The sequence below is a fragment of the Glycine max genome, chromosome 14 (assembly GCF_000004515.6).
Source record: "Glycine max cultivar Williams 82 chromosome 14, Glycine_max_v4.0, whole genome shotgun sequence".
NCBI classification, from domain to species: Eukaryota; Viridiplantae; Streptophyta; class Magnoliopsida; order Fabales; family Fabaceae; genus Glycine; species Glycine max.
Window position 1 is genome coordinate 3171846 of NC_038250.2, and position 14164 is coordinate 3186009.

A 14164-nucleotide genomic window follows, 5' to 3' on the forward strand; every position below is an offset into this window, starting at 1 on the left:
GCTTCTTGTAGATAGGTCTCTCTCTCTCTCTCAAAGTGCGCACAAACATGCCTTGCACTATGGTTTATAGGCAGACAGAATAATGCGATTATATTGTAACAATAACTACAACATGATTTTCTACTATCACCCTAGCACAAATCTTGAAAAAATCTTAACTGATGCATACTTGTTGAATGCATGAATTGTTAAAACTAATGCTTTGCCTACAGGGTTGGGGAAAAACATTAGTTTTGGGAAAAACTAATGTTTTTTTAGTCTATGCTCTTTGTCCCCTCTATTAATATATGTAAAACTAGTAATTAGTAATGATTATGTAAAAATAATAATGACATAACATAATAGCAATACCAAGTTCTGGGGATGCTTCTTTTTAGTAAATTTCATCTGCAATTATTATCAACATGAACGGAATACGGACGAGTTTGTCACACATGAGATCGAGTTCAAGGATATCAGTAAAACTTTCGATTTATTGATTGATGGACTGTGTCTTCGAGAGTTGAAATACATCACTTGATAATATTGAGAGTTGAAATTTCATTACACAAACAAAGAAGATAAAAATTACAAAAAAGAAATAAAATACATACATACTGATATAAACACACATATAATACAGAACCATATTAAACTAATGCATTCCTTGTCAGTTTGCATGGATTCTGTTATTTGTTCTTTTCACTCCTGAAATATGCACTCCTTCAACAAGTCTCGCAAGCAATGGTGGTTTCCCAGTCATGAAAACATTATATCCCAAAAGCATTCCAAATACCAACCCACATGCAAACCCCACTGCTACAGATTTCCAGCCAAATCCTGATTCTTCATGGTGAAATGTTGAATGTGGTGGCCAATCTTCATCCTTATTGCAGGATTTGGACAAAGGGAATCCACATAGCATTGGATTTCCAGCATAGGAATCATTTCCAAATGTGTTAAACTGTCCACCTGTAGGTATGATACCCTCAAACTGGTTTTGTGAAAGGTTCAACACAGCTAGAAAATTCAAATTGATCAAAGCCACAGGAATCTCTCCTTTCAACTGGTTCCACGAGAGGTCCAACCATTCCAAATTTCTTAAATTACCAAAGGATCGTGGGATGGTACCAGTGATTGCATTGTGCGAAAGGTTAAACCCTTTGAGAGAATGCAATTCTCCAATGACTTTCGGAAGTTCTCCTTCAAACATATTATTTGATAAATCAATGGTCGTGAAAGCAAAAAATATCCTCACCAGCTCCATGTAATGACCTTTCATTACAACCACTACAGAATCATTATATAAATTGCTGGTAGTACCCGTATTTTTCAAACCAATCGAACCAGTTTGGTTGACATTCACATTCATCATTTCTTGAAAGTTCTTGATGTATGATGTTGGCAAAGGCCCACTAAAATTGTTATTTGAGACGTCAAAAATTCTCAGCCTGAGAAACGGATGCTTGGCTCCGTAACAAGTGATGACACCATGAAACTTATTTGATCGCAAACTGAGTACCTGTAACTCTTGCAGGCTTTCTAGCCAATGGGGAAATGTATCCTCTATGTTATTGTCTGCCAGGTCCAAAACTTCCAGATTTGTGCAGTGGGCCAAAGACCGAGGTAATGGTCCATCCAATTGGTTTCCATTCAACTTTATAGTCCCCAATGCATTTCCCTTAGAAAAGTTCCCAGGTATGTTGCCGTAAAGGTTGTTCTTTTGCAAATCCAATGTCCAAAGAGAAGGAAATGTTCCCAGACATTGTGGAATGGGGCCTGCCAAGTTGTTATGAGCCAAGTTGAGTATTTTGAGGGAGCTTGCATTGCACATTGCTGAAGGAATATTCCCTGTCAGCTCATTATTTGAGACTAAAAAGTATTCAATTCCATTGGGTGGAATTGGGAGATCTCCTTGCAGCTTGTTGAAACTGAGATCAATAAAATCAATGTTCTTCCAGGAGTGTAAGAGCTTCTCATGAAACCAATGGGGAATGCTTCCACGAATGTTGTTATGAGAAATATCTAGTTGGAACAAATTTTGAAGTGGTGCTAAGAATTTAGGGAAACTATTAATATTACAGGAAGATAAATATAAGTATCGAAGGTTGGGGGGTAAGATGTACTCAGCGGTACTATCAAAGTTAATAGAGAGAAGACTATTGTGAGAAAGATTAAGGAAATATAGATTTTTGAACTTTGAAAATTGATGGAATTCCAGATGACCACTCAAGTTAGTTGATGACAAACTCAAACCAGTAAGATTTTGGAGTTTAAATATTGAATTTAGAAAATTTGCTTGCAGTTTGACATTAGAGAGTGACAAGTATTCCAAAGAATAAGATGAGAATTCACCAATTGACCCCGTGAGGTGGTTGCCGCTAAGATCTAAAATGGATAGTTGAGTTAGATTAAACAACGATGAGGGAACCAGTCCATCAAAATTGCAATTCTCCAAAGCTAGTATGTTAAGAGACTTCAAATGGCCAATGGAATCGGGAATGTTTCCCGAGAAAGCAGTATAAGAGAGACCCAAGTGCCTTAGTGGAGTACTCCAGTTGAACTTTGGAAGTTCACCTCCCAGGTCTTTATTAACACTGAAAGATAGTATTTGAAGATTGGGTAAAGAGAGGATGTCACTCGATAGATTCCCTTGCAATTCGGTGGATACAAGACTAAGAGAGATGAGAGTGGAAGACAGATTGGTTAGCAATGACAAAGAGCTCTCTCCGATATAAGACATGTCCACGCTATCTAAATTAAGCTCTCTTAAATTAGTTGCGTTTTGAATGAATTTTTTCCAAGTGTATGGATCAACTCTCATTCTCGGGTAGTTGGGATCTCCACTTGTCAAGTACAAGCTACTACCGAGATCAAGAGACATTAATTTGGACAAGTGAGAGATTGTGGAAGGAATGTCACCACTGATTTGAGATCCTGACAAATTTAGATGCATGAGATTGACGAGATCACCAATTGCAGAATATAATGAAGAGCCAGAAAAATCATTATAGGCTAGGTTGAGATGTTGAAGGTGTCTTAGGCTGAAGATGGTGTTGTTGGGATGGAGTTGACCTTCAAGATTACTGCAGCTAAGGTCAAGACCAATCACGTGGCCTGAAATGATGTCGCACGTGACCCCATCCCACTCACAACAATTTGTGCCGTTTTTCCAAGATTCCATCTTTGAAGAAAAAGAGCAATAATCATGAAGCCAAGGATAATGATCAAGAAACCAATAATAATGATGTGAAGTGTTGAGAGCAAGTGAGTTTTTGAAAAGTAGCAAGGCAGAACTGTCATGGTGGTTGCAGAAAGAGGAAGAAGAAGAAGGAAGAGAAAGAAGAAGGAAGAAAAAGTATGGGAGTAGAAGCCAGCAAAGACTGTTATTGATATTCATCCTTTAAACTGAAGAACAAAAATAGAGGATTTTGGATAAAAAGCAATTCAATTCACAAACTTCAATTTATAGCCTACACTCCTTCAAAGGGTTTCATTATTTATTTGTTCCTTTATTTATTTTTACCTTTATTTTTTTTCTCTTGTTATAAAATTAATTATTATATCTGTTATTTTCTTTTTATTCAATTAAGAAATATTTTTACTTTTTTAATATTTAATGAATGTTTAATTTTATTCAATTGATATTAATATAATAATATATTTGTAAATCATTATAAAAATAATTTTCTGTTATTTGGATAATTTTTTATATAGCCAATAATTAAAAATTATAAATATTTATATGTTATCGCGCTAGTTTTCTTTTTCAAAAAATCAGTTAAAAATTATCTTTTAAGATTTCTTCATCATCACCTTAGTTCTCCAATAATTTTATGACTGCATTAATATTTTTTAATTTTAATCTATCATCCGTAAAAAAAAAAGGTTGGTCTAAGTATCAATCAAGTTAATTCTTCAATATTTTGTTATTTATCTAGTTCGTATTTTTTAACGACAAGTAACATGTTCGATAATTCTTTAATAGAAACTTGTAAAATGATTATTTTATTTTTATACTTTGGATCACAATTATATTGAGCCGGCACCAAAAGTAAAAAACAAAGAGCAACCATTTTTTAATATTTTATTTTTGCTAAAACATAATTGACACATATTATTTTTATCTTTATTTTTCTTCCTATCACATTACGTAGGTCACTTAATATATATATATTAGCTTAACCAAAACTAATAAAGAAGAATTTTATTATTAGCTTAACTAATATTTTATTATTCTTCTATCTACTCCTGTCATTGTAGGCAAGTTTGAAACGGAACTAGCTCAAAAGAAAGTTAAAAAGCAATGAGCACTCAATGTCACATCCAAGACCAAGACGCTATAATCATAAAGTAAACAGCGTTTTATGTACGTAGGAGACGTCACAATGCATTATTAGTTACTTGTAATTTTTCTTTGACAGATACAAGATGCTTCATACAACTTGCATTGTAAAGTTACAGAAACATTAAGTCATGAATTATTAGAACAATCGAAAGTCTAACCATGTTATCATTGTCAAAATGAGAATTATGGTCGAGACGTCACAGGACACCATCTGAGCATAAGAAAATTCCGTATTAAGCTTGCCTATTTGTTCATCCAGCAATCTATTGTATTCAAAGACCAAGTCATTGACATGTTCGACAGAACCGCTTGCATTATAATCTCCTGCTGATGTGTGATTGAACTCCCTGGTCATACGAGGTGTGCATCCCAAAGGCAGAATTTCCAAACATGAATTTCCTGGCATTTGCATTATAAAGATACCTCGCAGCATTTGTGTTGAAGTCTTGGCAAGTGCACCAATTCACTTCAAGTAGTAAATCTCGAAAGTCTGAGTATTTTATCCACATGAATTTTGTTGCACTCTGTTAAGATACTCTCAATTTATAAGTGAGAAAAATATATAGTAGCAAGAAGGAGTAGGCACAAGAATAATAATAAATCAAACAATTGAAGAGATAATTAATCAAGATAAGAATGCTAAGACCGGACAAGCCCAATCGGTCTACGATGTATGAATTTATGATGTTTCCTTATCAATGCAAATGAACCTGTTCTATCCACATCTGTTAGTTTACTTGCCCATGCTTTTGTGAAGATTCAATAATTAAAATGCAGTAAGGTTGAATTCTAAATGTTTGCTATATGCATGGGCATTGGGTCATCATTCTATGCCTAGCAATGTTGATCCTATGAATCTTTTCTTTACTTGTTCTTTTAGGCGTTATCCTTTTCCAAATATCTAACCCCTAAAACTCATGCATGCATCCCTTCTTTAACCCTTAGTAGGAATTACCCTCTCCTGAGCGACTAGACTCTAAAAGAAATTCAAGATGGAAATGCAAGATAAAAAAAAAATTAGAACATAAAACCTGGAAGGAATCTTCTTTGCATTAATAACTCTTGAAGTACACCATACATCGTTGGCTTTATAGGCTTGCCGGACCCTAACTAGGGGATTAGCCATTCATGGTCATGAGGGCTTTACAATGAGAGGGCGGAAAGAAAGAATAATAATAGAGAATATAGAGAGAAAGGAGATGCTCTGAGATGAGGTGTGTTATTTCTCTTGGACTGACTCTCTATTTATAGCGGTTGAAATGGGTCTCGGGCTTTCGTAATTGCGCTTAGCGCGACACCCGCGCTTAGCGTGTTTAGATCGTGCGCTTCGCGCGTATTGTGCTCTCAGCGTGTGCTTCTATTGGATCGTGCGCCTAGCGCGTGCTCAGTGCGAGTAACAGATTCTGCATCTTCGTGCTTAACGCCTTGCTTAGCGCTTGTGCTTCCTGACCCGTTTAACGCGGACGCGCGCTGAGCGCGCGTACTGGACTAGGCCTGCTTCCAATTTTCTTCTTTTCTTTAGTTTTTTTCTTGCTTTTTTTTTTCTTGTTACACCTTCAGCCTTCAATTCTGCGGCCAAAATGTAAACTCTATCAATTCTTTAACTTTTAATTACAAATAACTGTTAAATAATTATTTTTAAGCCAATATTTATCTGATTTTTTATTATTAATTTATAATTATTTAACAGTTATCAATTTACCATTTGGTTGACCAAAATGGTAGCAGAATATTGGAAACTGTTCTGGAACATTTGACTCGAACTGGAAGAGTTATGAAGGAATAGCTCAATGTAACCTTCTTTGCCGAAGGAGGGAAAAAATGATGGAGGATTTTGTAAATTGGAGAGCAGTGTCCTCATTCAGCTGCAGTTGCAACAGCTGCATAGTCTCAGAAACTTGGGGTAGTTGTTGGTTAAGAGACTGGTGGCTGTAGCTTCCCTGGTTCATGATTGTAGCTTGTGCTAAACCAAAGGAAGTCCACTGTATGGCTACGTGCCAAAGCATATAAGTATTACCAACATGAGCATTATGAACAATGGTTATTGGTCACCAAAGTCCCACTGTTAGTATCCCAAACATTGTTTGTTATAAGCTCCTGCTTGTAAATTTTTAACTTTAGAGTTGAGAATCAAAATACTTTACCCAACATTATGAGAAGAGCAATAAGTCAACTTCAATATCTTTATAACGGTACACTTTGGAGAAGATTTTAAGTCAAACACCCTAAATTTATGTGTAAATTTTTGGTTGGATTACCGTTAAAACGTCACCTTGAAAAGAAGTGACAAACATAAGTCAATAGTGGTAAAAGTAGTTAAGTAGTTAATATCCTCATATATATTAAAATGTAAGTGCAAATTTGGTTGAATCACTGTTCTAACTTCACCTTTTTTTGCTTTCATTTTGGATCTTATAAATTTTTTAAATGCAAAACTCAATAATAAGATCAGAAAATTATTTTTTTCTAACAAAAAAGAGAAAATATTCATTAAAGAAAAAAGATATCAATACATGGGATAAGCCAGCAAATATTTATTTATATATATATACCCCACCCAACGCGTACGTGAACAAACTATAACTTTCCTACACAAAAACTAATAATACTAACAACTAAAATTTCTCAATAAAAAAAACCTCCCTACACAAACTAGTCCCAGAAATACATGGATCCCAAAATCGTGTCAGGCTATGAAGTTATTGTTTTCAAGAACAATTGCCACATATTTGCTGTGTAAATACTAGTATGATCAATATTATTTCATTTTATAGGTCCAAATATTTATCAATATCGTTTTAACTTTCAAATTAATGAAAGCCTCCCAAAGGTGCCGGCTTTTATAAATGTTTGAGGATAAACAGTTTGTTTAACTTTGGGGTATGAGTTGGCCAATCTAACCTACTTATTTCATCGTTAATTTTGTGTACTCATGTATGGTACTAAGAGGAAAAAATGGTTGCAAAAAATACATAATTGTAATATATATATATATATATATATATATATATATATATATATATATATAATATTATCATCATTAATTTTATTAAATAATAAATTAAACAGATAAACAAATTGCTTTAATAAAGAAAAGATATTTTTATTAATATAACATGTCAAATTTCAAAATTTAATTGAAACGAAAAAAGATTAAAATAACTTTTAAATATAGTTTATAGAAACATTTTTATCTTATATAGTTTATGATTTAAAATTAAAAGTTAAATCAAATTTTAATTAGAATTAATTATATTTAAGTATTTATATTGAAAAGACATAAATTATAAAAATATTTTTTTTAAAAAAGTTAGATACTAAATGCAAAAAAAAAGATACGTAACTTAATGTAAAAGAGAATAATTCATAAAAATTCTCTCATTTAATAGAAGAACTTGAATTATAATACATAAACAGATTAATTACACCAAGATTTGTAAATTGTTTATCAAACATAACTATAAAAATAATTAAAGGTTACTAAAATTGTCTTTTTTTATTTATTTTTACTTTTACGAAGAGAAATATCTAAATTTATTTTTTCAAAAATTTTATGTTATAACTCTAGTTTTATTTTTCTTTTTCAAAAAATCAGTTAATAAATTAATATTAATATTTAAAAGTTTAGTGTATCTATTAAGATTTTTTTATCACTATCTTAGTTCTCCAATGATTTTAAGATTAAATTAATATTTAAAAGTTTAGTGCATCATCCGTAACAAAAAATTAGTCTGTCACTGAGTTAATTCCTCAATTTTTTATGTAACTACTTTTCTCATTTATTTATTTATTTCCCCAGTTCGTATTTTTTTTAATGAAGAGTAACATGTTTGATAATTGTTTAATAGAAACTTATAAAGCGAATGACAAATAGTCAAATAGTGTGTAGTATGTATAGACCATAATTATAAGCGTGACCAAGGGTTGCTCGCTTTCTTATTCCCATTTGTTGGGTCATGATCGAAAAACTTACTGATTTACCCCTTAAGGTGGTTGTCACTAAGATCAAAGCGTAACAAGGAAGGCAAAGAATAACACCAACGTGTAACATGTTATCAGACAAAAGTAGCGCCCATTGGAAGTTTATTGATTTTGGTTGGTATGGGGCCAACTAATTTATCGAATGATAAATCTAAAATGGTGAGTTGAGTGATGTAGTTTGTTTAAGAGACTTCAAATGGCCTATAGAATGGGGAATGTATCCTGAGAAAGCACTGAAAGAGAGACTGAAGTACTTACTGAGGGTTGCTCGCTTTCTTACTCAAGTACTCATTTTATTTTATTGTGTGTTGCTTACTGCTTTTTAGAACACAATTATATTGAACGGACATCAAATAAGAAATAGTAATTTTTTAATGTTTTTTTTACTAAACACAAAATTATCACTCATTATTTGTCTTTAGTTTTCTTCCTATTACATACTAAACATAAATTAGGTTAAACATGGTTTCATCTACCGCAAAAGCAATTCTAAGGTGGGAAGGTGCAAATTTTGGTTTGGACTTTGAAGAGAAAAACATCATCAAGTGATGATCATAAATTTTTTTGTCAAATATGCTATGTTAAAAACCAAAAACTAGTCAATAGAAGCTATTGATGTTTGTTGGATTGAGAAAACGTATATTTCAAACATGCATTATTAAAACCTTCTGGGTTTTTTTTTTTTTTTTTTAAATTTAGATGGTGACAAACAAATAACTGAGGGTGACCTGCAAACACGATAATACCAAACTAGGCCGGTGGCTTCACATGGAAGAGAAAATGTAGCTGTCCTTAATTAGTTCATTAGTCTCCACCAAACCATTATAGATCCACTCATATTATAAGTCATTTCCTTCAACATGCACCCCATTAATATCAATATTAACATTGTATAATAGTATATAATAATAATTCATTATCACATTTATCTTTGACCCAAAATTTGCACTTATATTTCATAGGTCAGCTCCCAACTCTTTGCTGCACTTAGGCTTCTAACTTGGTGCATTGACTCACCATCTTTGCTTTGAATCGCCATGGAAGATAAACTAGCAACAACTAGTGAAGGACAACCCATAAGATGTAAAGGTGTGCCATGCCATGATTCATGAAAAACAAAAAAGTTTATATGCTCTTTTTTATTATGTCAAATAGCTTTTTAGCGCTGTTCGAAGTTGATATTTATGTTTCATATGAATAAAAGGTACTACCTGTTCTTCTTTATTTGCAAACTGTAGCTGCGATTTGTCGCAAGCCAGGTTCTCCATTGAGTATTGAGGAGATCATTGTGGCACCACCAATGCCTCGTGAAGCTCGGATTCGTGTTATATGCACTTCTCTTTGTCACAGCGATGTTACTTTTCGGAAAATGGAGGTTATTACCATCATTTTCTTTATCTTTGAATGATTTAAAACATTTTTCTTAGTCAATGTCTTCCCTTTACCATTTTTTATTTACTTTCATACTCTTTCTTTTGATCTAGATATCTTTCTTTTCTTAAAAGTCTTAGTGGAACTTCTTATTGAATTTTTTAAGATTTTTTTGTTGTTGTTGTGTTTGAAGGTCCCTCCTGCAATTTGTCCAAGAATTTTGGGTCATGAGGCTGTTGGGTGAGTGAGTGTTTGCCTTTCACTCTTTTTAGTTTTATAATTTTATTTACTGGATCATATTATTCATTCCTAAGGAAAAAGAAATCCACTGTTTATTAATACCCTGTTTGTATTGTATCTTTCTGTATCAACATAAACTTTTGCGCTTTACTTTTTAGGTAGGTAGAGTAAACTTTTGTGCTTTAATATATATATGTTTGGTCAAACTTTATGTGGTTCTTACTCCCTAGTCATTACAGATGTCGTTTCTACAGACATCAGTTGCATTAAGTTTGTGGTTCTTACTCCCTATGTGCAATTTCTTTTACTTAATCTTTTTTAGTCTATGCTCTTTGTCCCCTCTATTAATATATGTAAAACTAGTAATTAGTAATGATTATGTAAAAATAATAATGACATAACATAATAGCAATACCAAGTTCTGGGGATGCTTCTTTTTAGTAAATTTCATCTGCAATTATTATCAACATGAACGGAATACGGACGAGTTTGTCACACATGAGATCGAGTTCAAGGATATCAGTAAAACTTTTGATTTATTGATTGATGGACTGTGTCTTCGAGAGTTGAAATACATCACTTGATAATATTGAGAGTTGAAATTTCATTACACAAACAAAGAAGATAAAAATTACAAAAAAGAAATAAAATACATACATACTGATATAAACACACATAATACAGAACCATATTAAACTAATGCATTCCTTGTCAGTTTGCATGGATTCTGTTATTTGTTCTTTTCAATCCTGAAATATGCACTCCTTCAACAAGTCTCGCAAGCAATGGTGGTTTCCCAGTCATGAAAACATTATATCCCAAAAGCATTCCAAATACCAGCCCACATGCAAACCCCACTGCTACAGATTTCCAGCCAAATCCTGATTCTTCATGGTGAAATGTTGAATGTGGTGGCCAATCTTCATCCTTATTGCAGGATTTTGACAAAGGGAATCCACATAGCATTGGATTTCCAGCATAGGAATCATTTCCAAATGTGTTAAACTGTCCACCTGTAGGTATGATACCCTCAAACTGGTTTTGTGAAAGGTTCAACACAGCTAGAAAATTCAAATTGATCAAAGCCACAGGAATCTCTCCTTTCAACTGGTTCCACGAGAGGTCCAACCATTCCAAATTTCTTAAATTACCAAAGGATCGTGGGATGGTACCAGTGATTGCATTGTGCGAAAGGTTAAGCCCTTTGAGAGAATGCAATTCTCCAATGACTTTCGGAAGTTCTCCTTCAAACATATTATTTGATAAATCAATGGTCGTGAAAGCAAAAAATATCCTCACCAGCTCCATGTAATGACCTTTCATTACAACCACTACAGAATCATTATATAAATTGCTGGTAGTACCCGTATTTTTCAAACCAATCGAACCAGTTTGGCTGACATTCACATTCATCATTTCTTGAAAGTTCTTGATGTATGATTTTGGCAAAGGCCCACTAAAATTGTTATTTGAGACGTCAAAAATTCTCAGCCTGAGAAACGGATGCTTGGCTCCGTAACAAGTGATGACACCATGAAACTTATTTGATCGCAAACTGAGTACCTGTAACTCTTGCAGGCTTTCAAGCCAATGGGGAAATGTATCCTCTATGTTATTGTCTGCCAGGTCCAAAACTTCCAGATTTGTGCAGTGGGCCAAAGACCGAGGTAATGGTCCATCCAATTGGTTGCCATTCAACTTTATAGTCTCCAATGCATTTCCCTTAGAAAAGTTCCCAGGTATGTTGCCGGAAAGGTTGTTCTTTTGCAAATCCAATGTCCAAAGAGAAGGAAATGTTCCCAGACATTGTGGAATGGGGCCTGCCAAGTTGTTATGAGCCAAGTTGAGTATATTGAGGGAGCTTACATTGCACATTGCTGAAGGAAAGTTCCCTGTCAGCTCATTATTTGAGACTAAAAAGTATTCAATTCCATTGGGTGGAATTGGGAGATCTCCTTGCAGCTTGTTGAAACTGAGATCAATAAAAGCAATGTTCTTCCAGGAGTGTAGGAGCTTCTCATGAAACCACTGGGGAATGCTTCCACGAATAATGTTATGAGAAAGATCTAGTTGGAGAAGATTTTGAAGTGGTGCTAAGAATTTAGGGAAACTATTAATATTACAGGAAGATAAATATAAAAATTGAAGGTTCGGTAAGATGTAGTCAGCGGTACTATCAAAGTTAATAGAGAGAAGACTGTTGTAAGAAAGATTAAGGCAATATAGATTTTTTAACTTTGAAAATTGATGAAAGTCCAGATGACCATTCAAGTCAGTTGATGACAAACTCAAGAAAGTAAGATTTTGGAATTGAAATATTGAATTTGGAAAATTACCTTGCAGTTTGTTATTAGAGAGTGACAAATATTCCAAAGAATAAGATGAGAATTCACCAATTGACCCCGTGAGGTGGTTGTCGCTAAGATCTAAAATGGATAGTTGAGTTAGATTAAACAATGATGAGGGAACCAGTCCATCAAAATTGCAATTCTCCAAAGCTAGTATGTTAAGAGACTTCAAATGGCCAATGGAATCGGGAATGTTTCCCGAGAAAGCAGTATAAGAGAGACCCAACTGCCTTAATGGAGTACTCCAGTTGGACTTTGGAAGTTCACCTCCCAGGTTATTATTAGGACCGAAAGATAGTTTTTGAAGATTGGGTAAACAGAGGATGTCACTCGATAGATTCCCTTGCAATTTGGTGTCTCTAAGTGTAAGGGAGATCAAAGAGGAAGACAGATTGGTTAGCAATGACAAAGAGCTCTCTCTGATAGAAGACATGTCCACGCCATCTAAATAAAGCTCTCTTAAATTAGTTGCGTTTTGAATGAGCTTTTTCCAAGTGTATCGATCAACTCTCATTCTCGGGTAGTTGGGATCTCCAAATGTCATGTAGAGGCAACCGAGATCAAGAGACAGTAATTTGGACAAGTGAGAGATTGTGGAGGGAATGTCACCACTGATTTGAGAGTATGACAAATTAAGATGCATGAGATTGACGAGATCACCAATTGTAGAATATAATGAAGAGCCTGAAAAATCATTATAGGCTAGGTTTAGTTGTTGAAGGTGTCTTAGGCTGAAGATGGTGCTGTTGGGATGGAGTTGACCTTGAAGATTACTGCAGCTAAGGTCAAGCCCAATCACGTGGCCTGAGATGATGTCGCACGTGACCCCATCCCACTCACAACAATCTGTGCCGTTTTTCCATGATTCTGTCTTTGAAGAAAAAGAGCAATAAACATGAAGCCAAGGAAAATGATCAACAAACCAATAATAATGATGTGAAGTGTTGAGAGCAAGTGAGTTTTTGAAAAGTAGCAAGGCAGAACTGTCATGATGGTTGCAGAAAGAGAAAGAAGAAGAAGGAAGAGAAAGAAGGAAGATAAAGTAGGGGAGTAGAAGCCAGCAAAGACTGTTATTGATATTCATCCTTTAAACTGAATAACAAAAATGGAGGATTTTGGATAAAAGCAATTCAATTCACAAACTTCAATTTATAGCCTACGCTCCTTCAAAGGATTTCATTATTTATTTGTTCCTTTATTTATTTTTACCTTTATTTTTTTTCTCTTGTTATAAAATTAATTATTATATCTGTTATTTTCTTTTTATTCAATTAAGAAATATTTTTACTTTTTTAATATTTATTGAATGTTTAATTTTATTCAATTGATATTAATATAATAATATATTTGTAAATCATTATCAAAATAATTTTCTGTTATTTGGATAATTTTTTATATAGCCAACAATTAAAAATTATAAATATTTATAAGTTATCGCGCTAGTTTTCTTTTTCAAAAAATCAGTTAAAAATTATCTTTTAAGATTTCTTCATCATCACCTTTGTTCTCCAATAATTTTATGACTATATTAATATTTTAAAAGTTTAATCTATCATCCGTAAAAAAAAAAAAAAAAAAGCTTAGTCTAGTATCAATCAAGTTAATTCCTCAATATTTTGTTATTTATCTAGTTCGTATTTTTTTTTTAATGACAAGTAACATTTTTATAATTCTTTAATAAAAACTTGTAAAATGATTATATTTTATTTTTATACTTTGGATCACAATTATATTGAGCGGGCACCATAAGTAAAAAACAAAGAGCAACCATTTTTTAATATATATATATATTTTGCTAAATCATAATTGACACTTATTATTTTTATCTTTATTTTTCTTCCTATCACAATTCGTACGTCACTTAATATGTATATTAGCTTAACCAAAACTAATAAAG

At 33.2% G+C, this 14164-nt stretch overlaps 2 protein-coding genes across 2 annotated transcripts; one reads left to right on the forward strand and one right to left on the reverse strand.

The window, feature by feature from the left end:
- Positions 1-634: 634 nt before the first annotated feature.
- LOC106795977 (uncharacterized) lies at positions 635-13478 on the reverse strand. The gene is given in 2 exon segments (XM_014766927.3): positions 635-3380; positions 10632-13478. Coding segments are annotated over 2 exon segments (5466 nt in total). The 5' UTR covers positions 13352-13478.
- Positions 9145-10125, forward strand: LOC100814562 (alcohol dehydrogenase-like 7). The gene is made up of 3 exons (XM_003545454.5): positions 9145-9397; positions 9547-9683; positions 9873-10125. The coding sequence occupies exons 1-3, from the start codon at positions 9346-9348 to the stop codon at positions 9921-9923; spliced, it is 240 nt and encodes a 79-aa protein (XP_003545502.1). The 5' UTR covers positions 9145-9345; the 3' UTR covers positions 9924-10125.
- Positions 13479-14164: the final 686 nt, after the last annotated feature.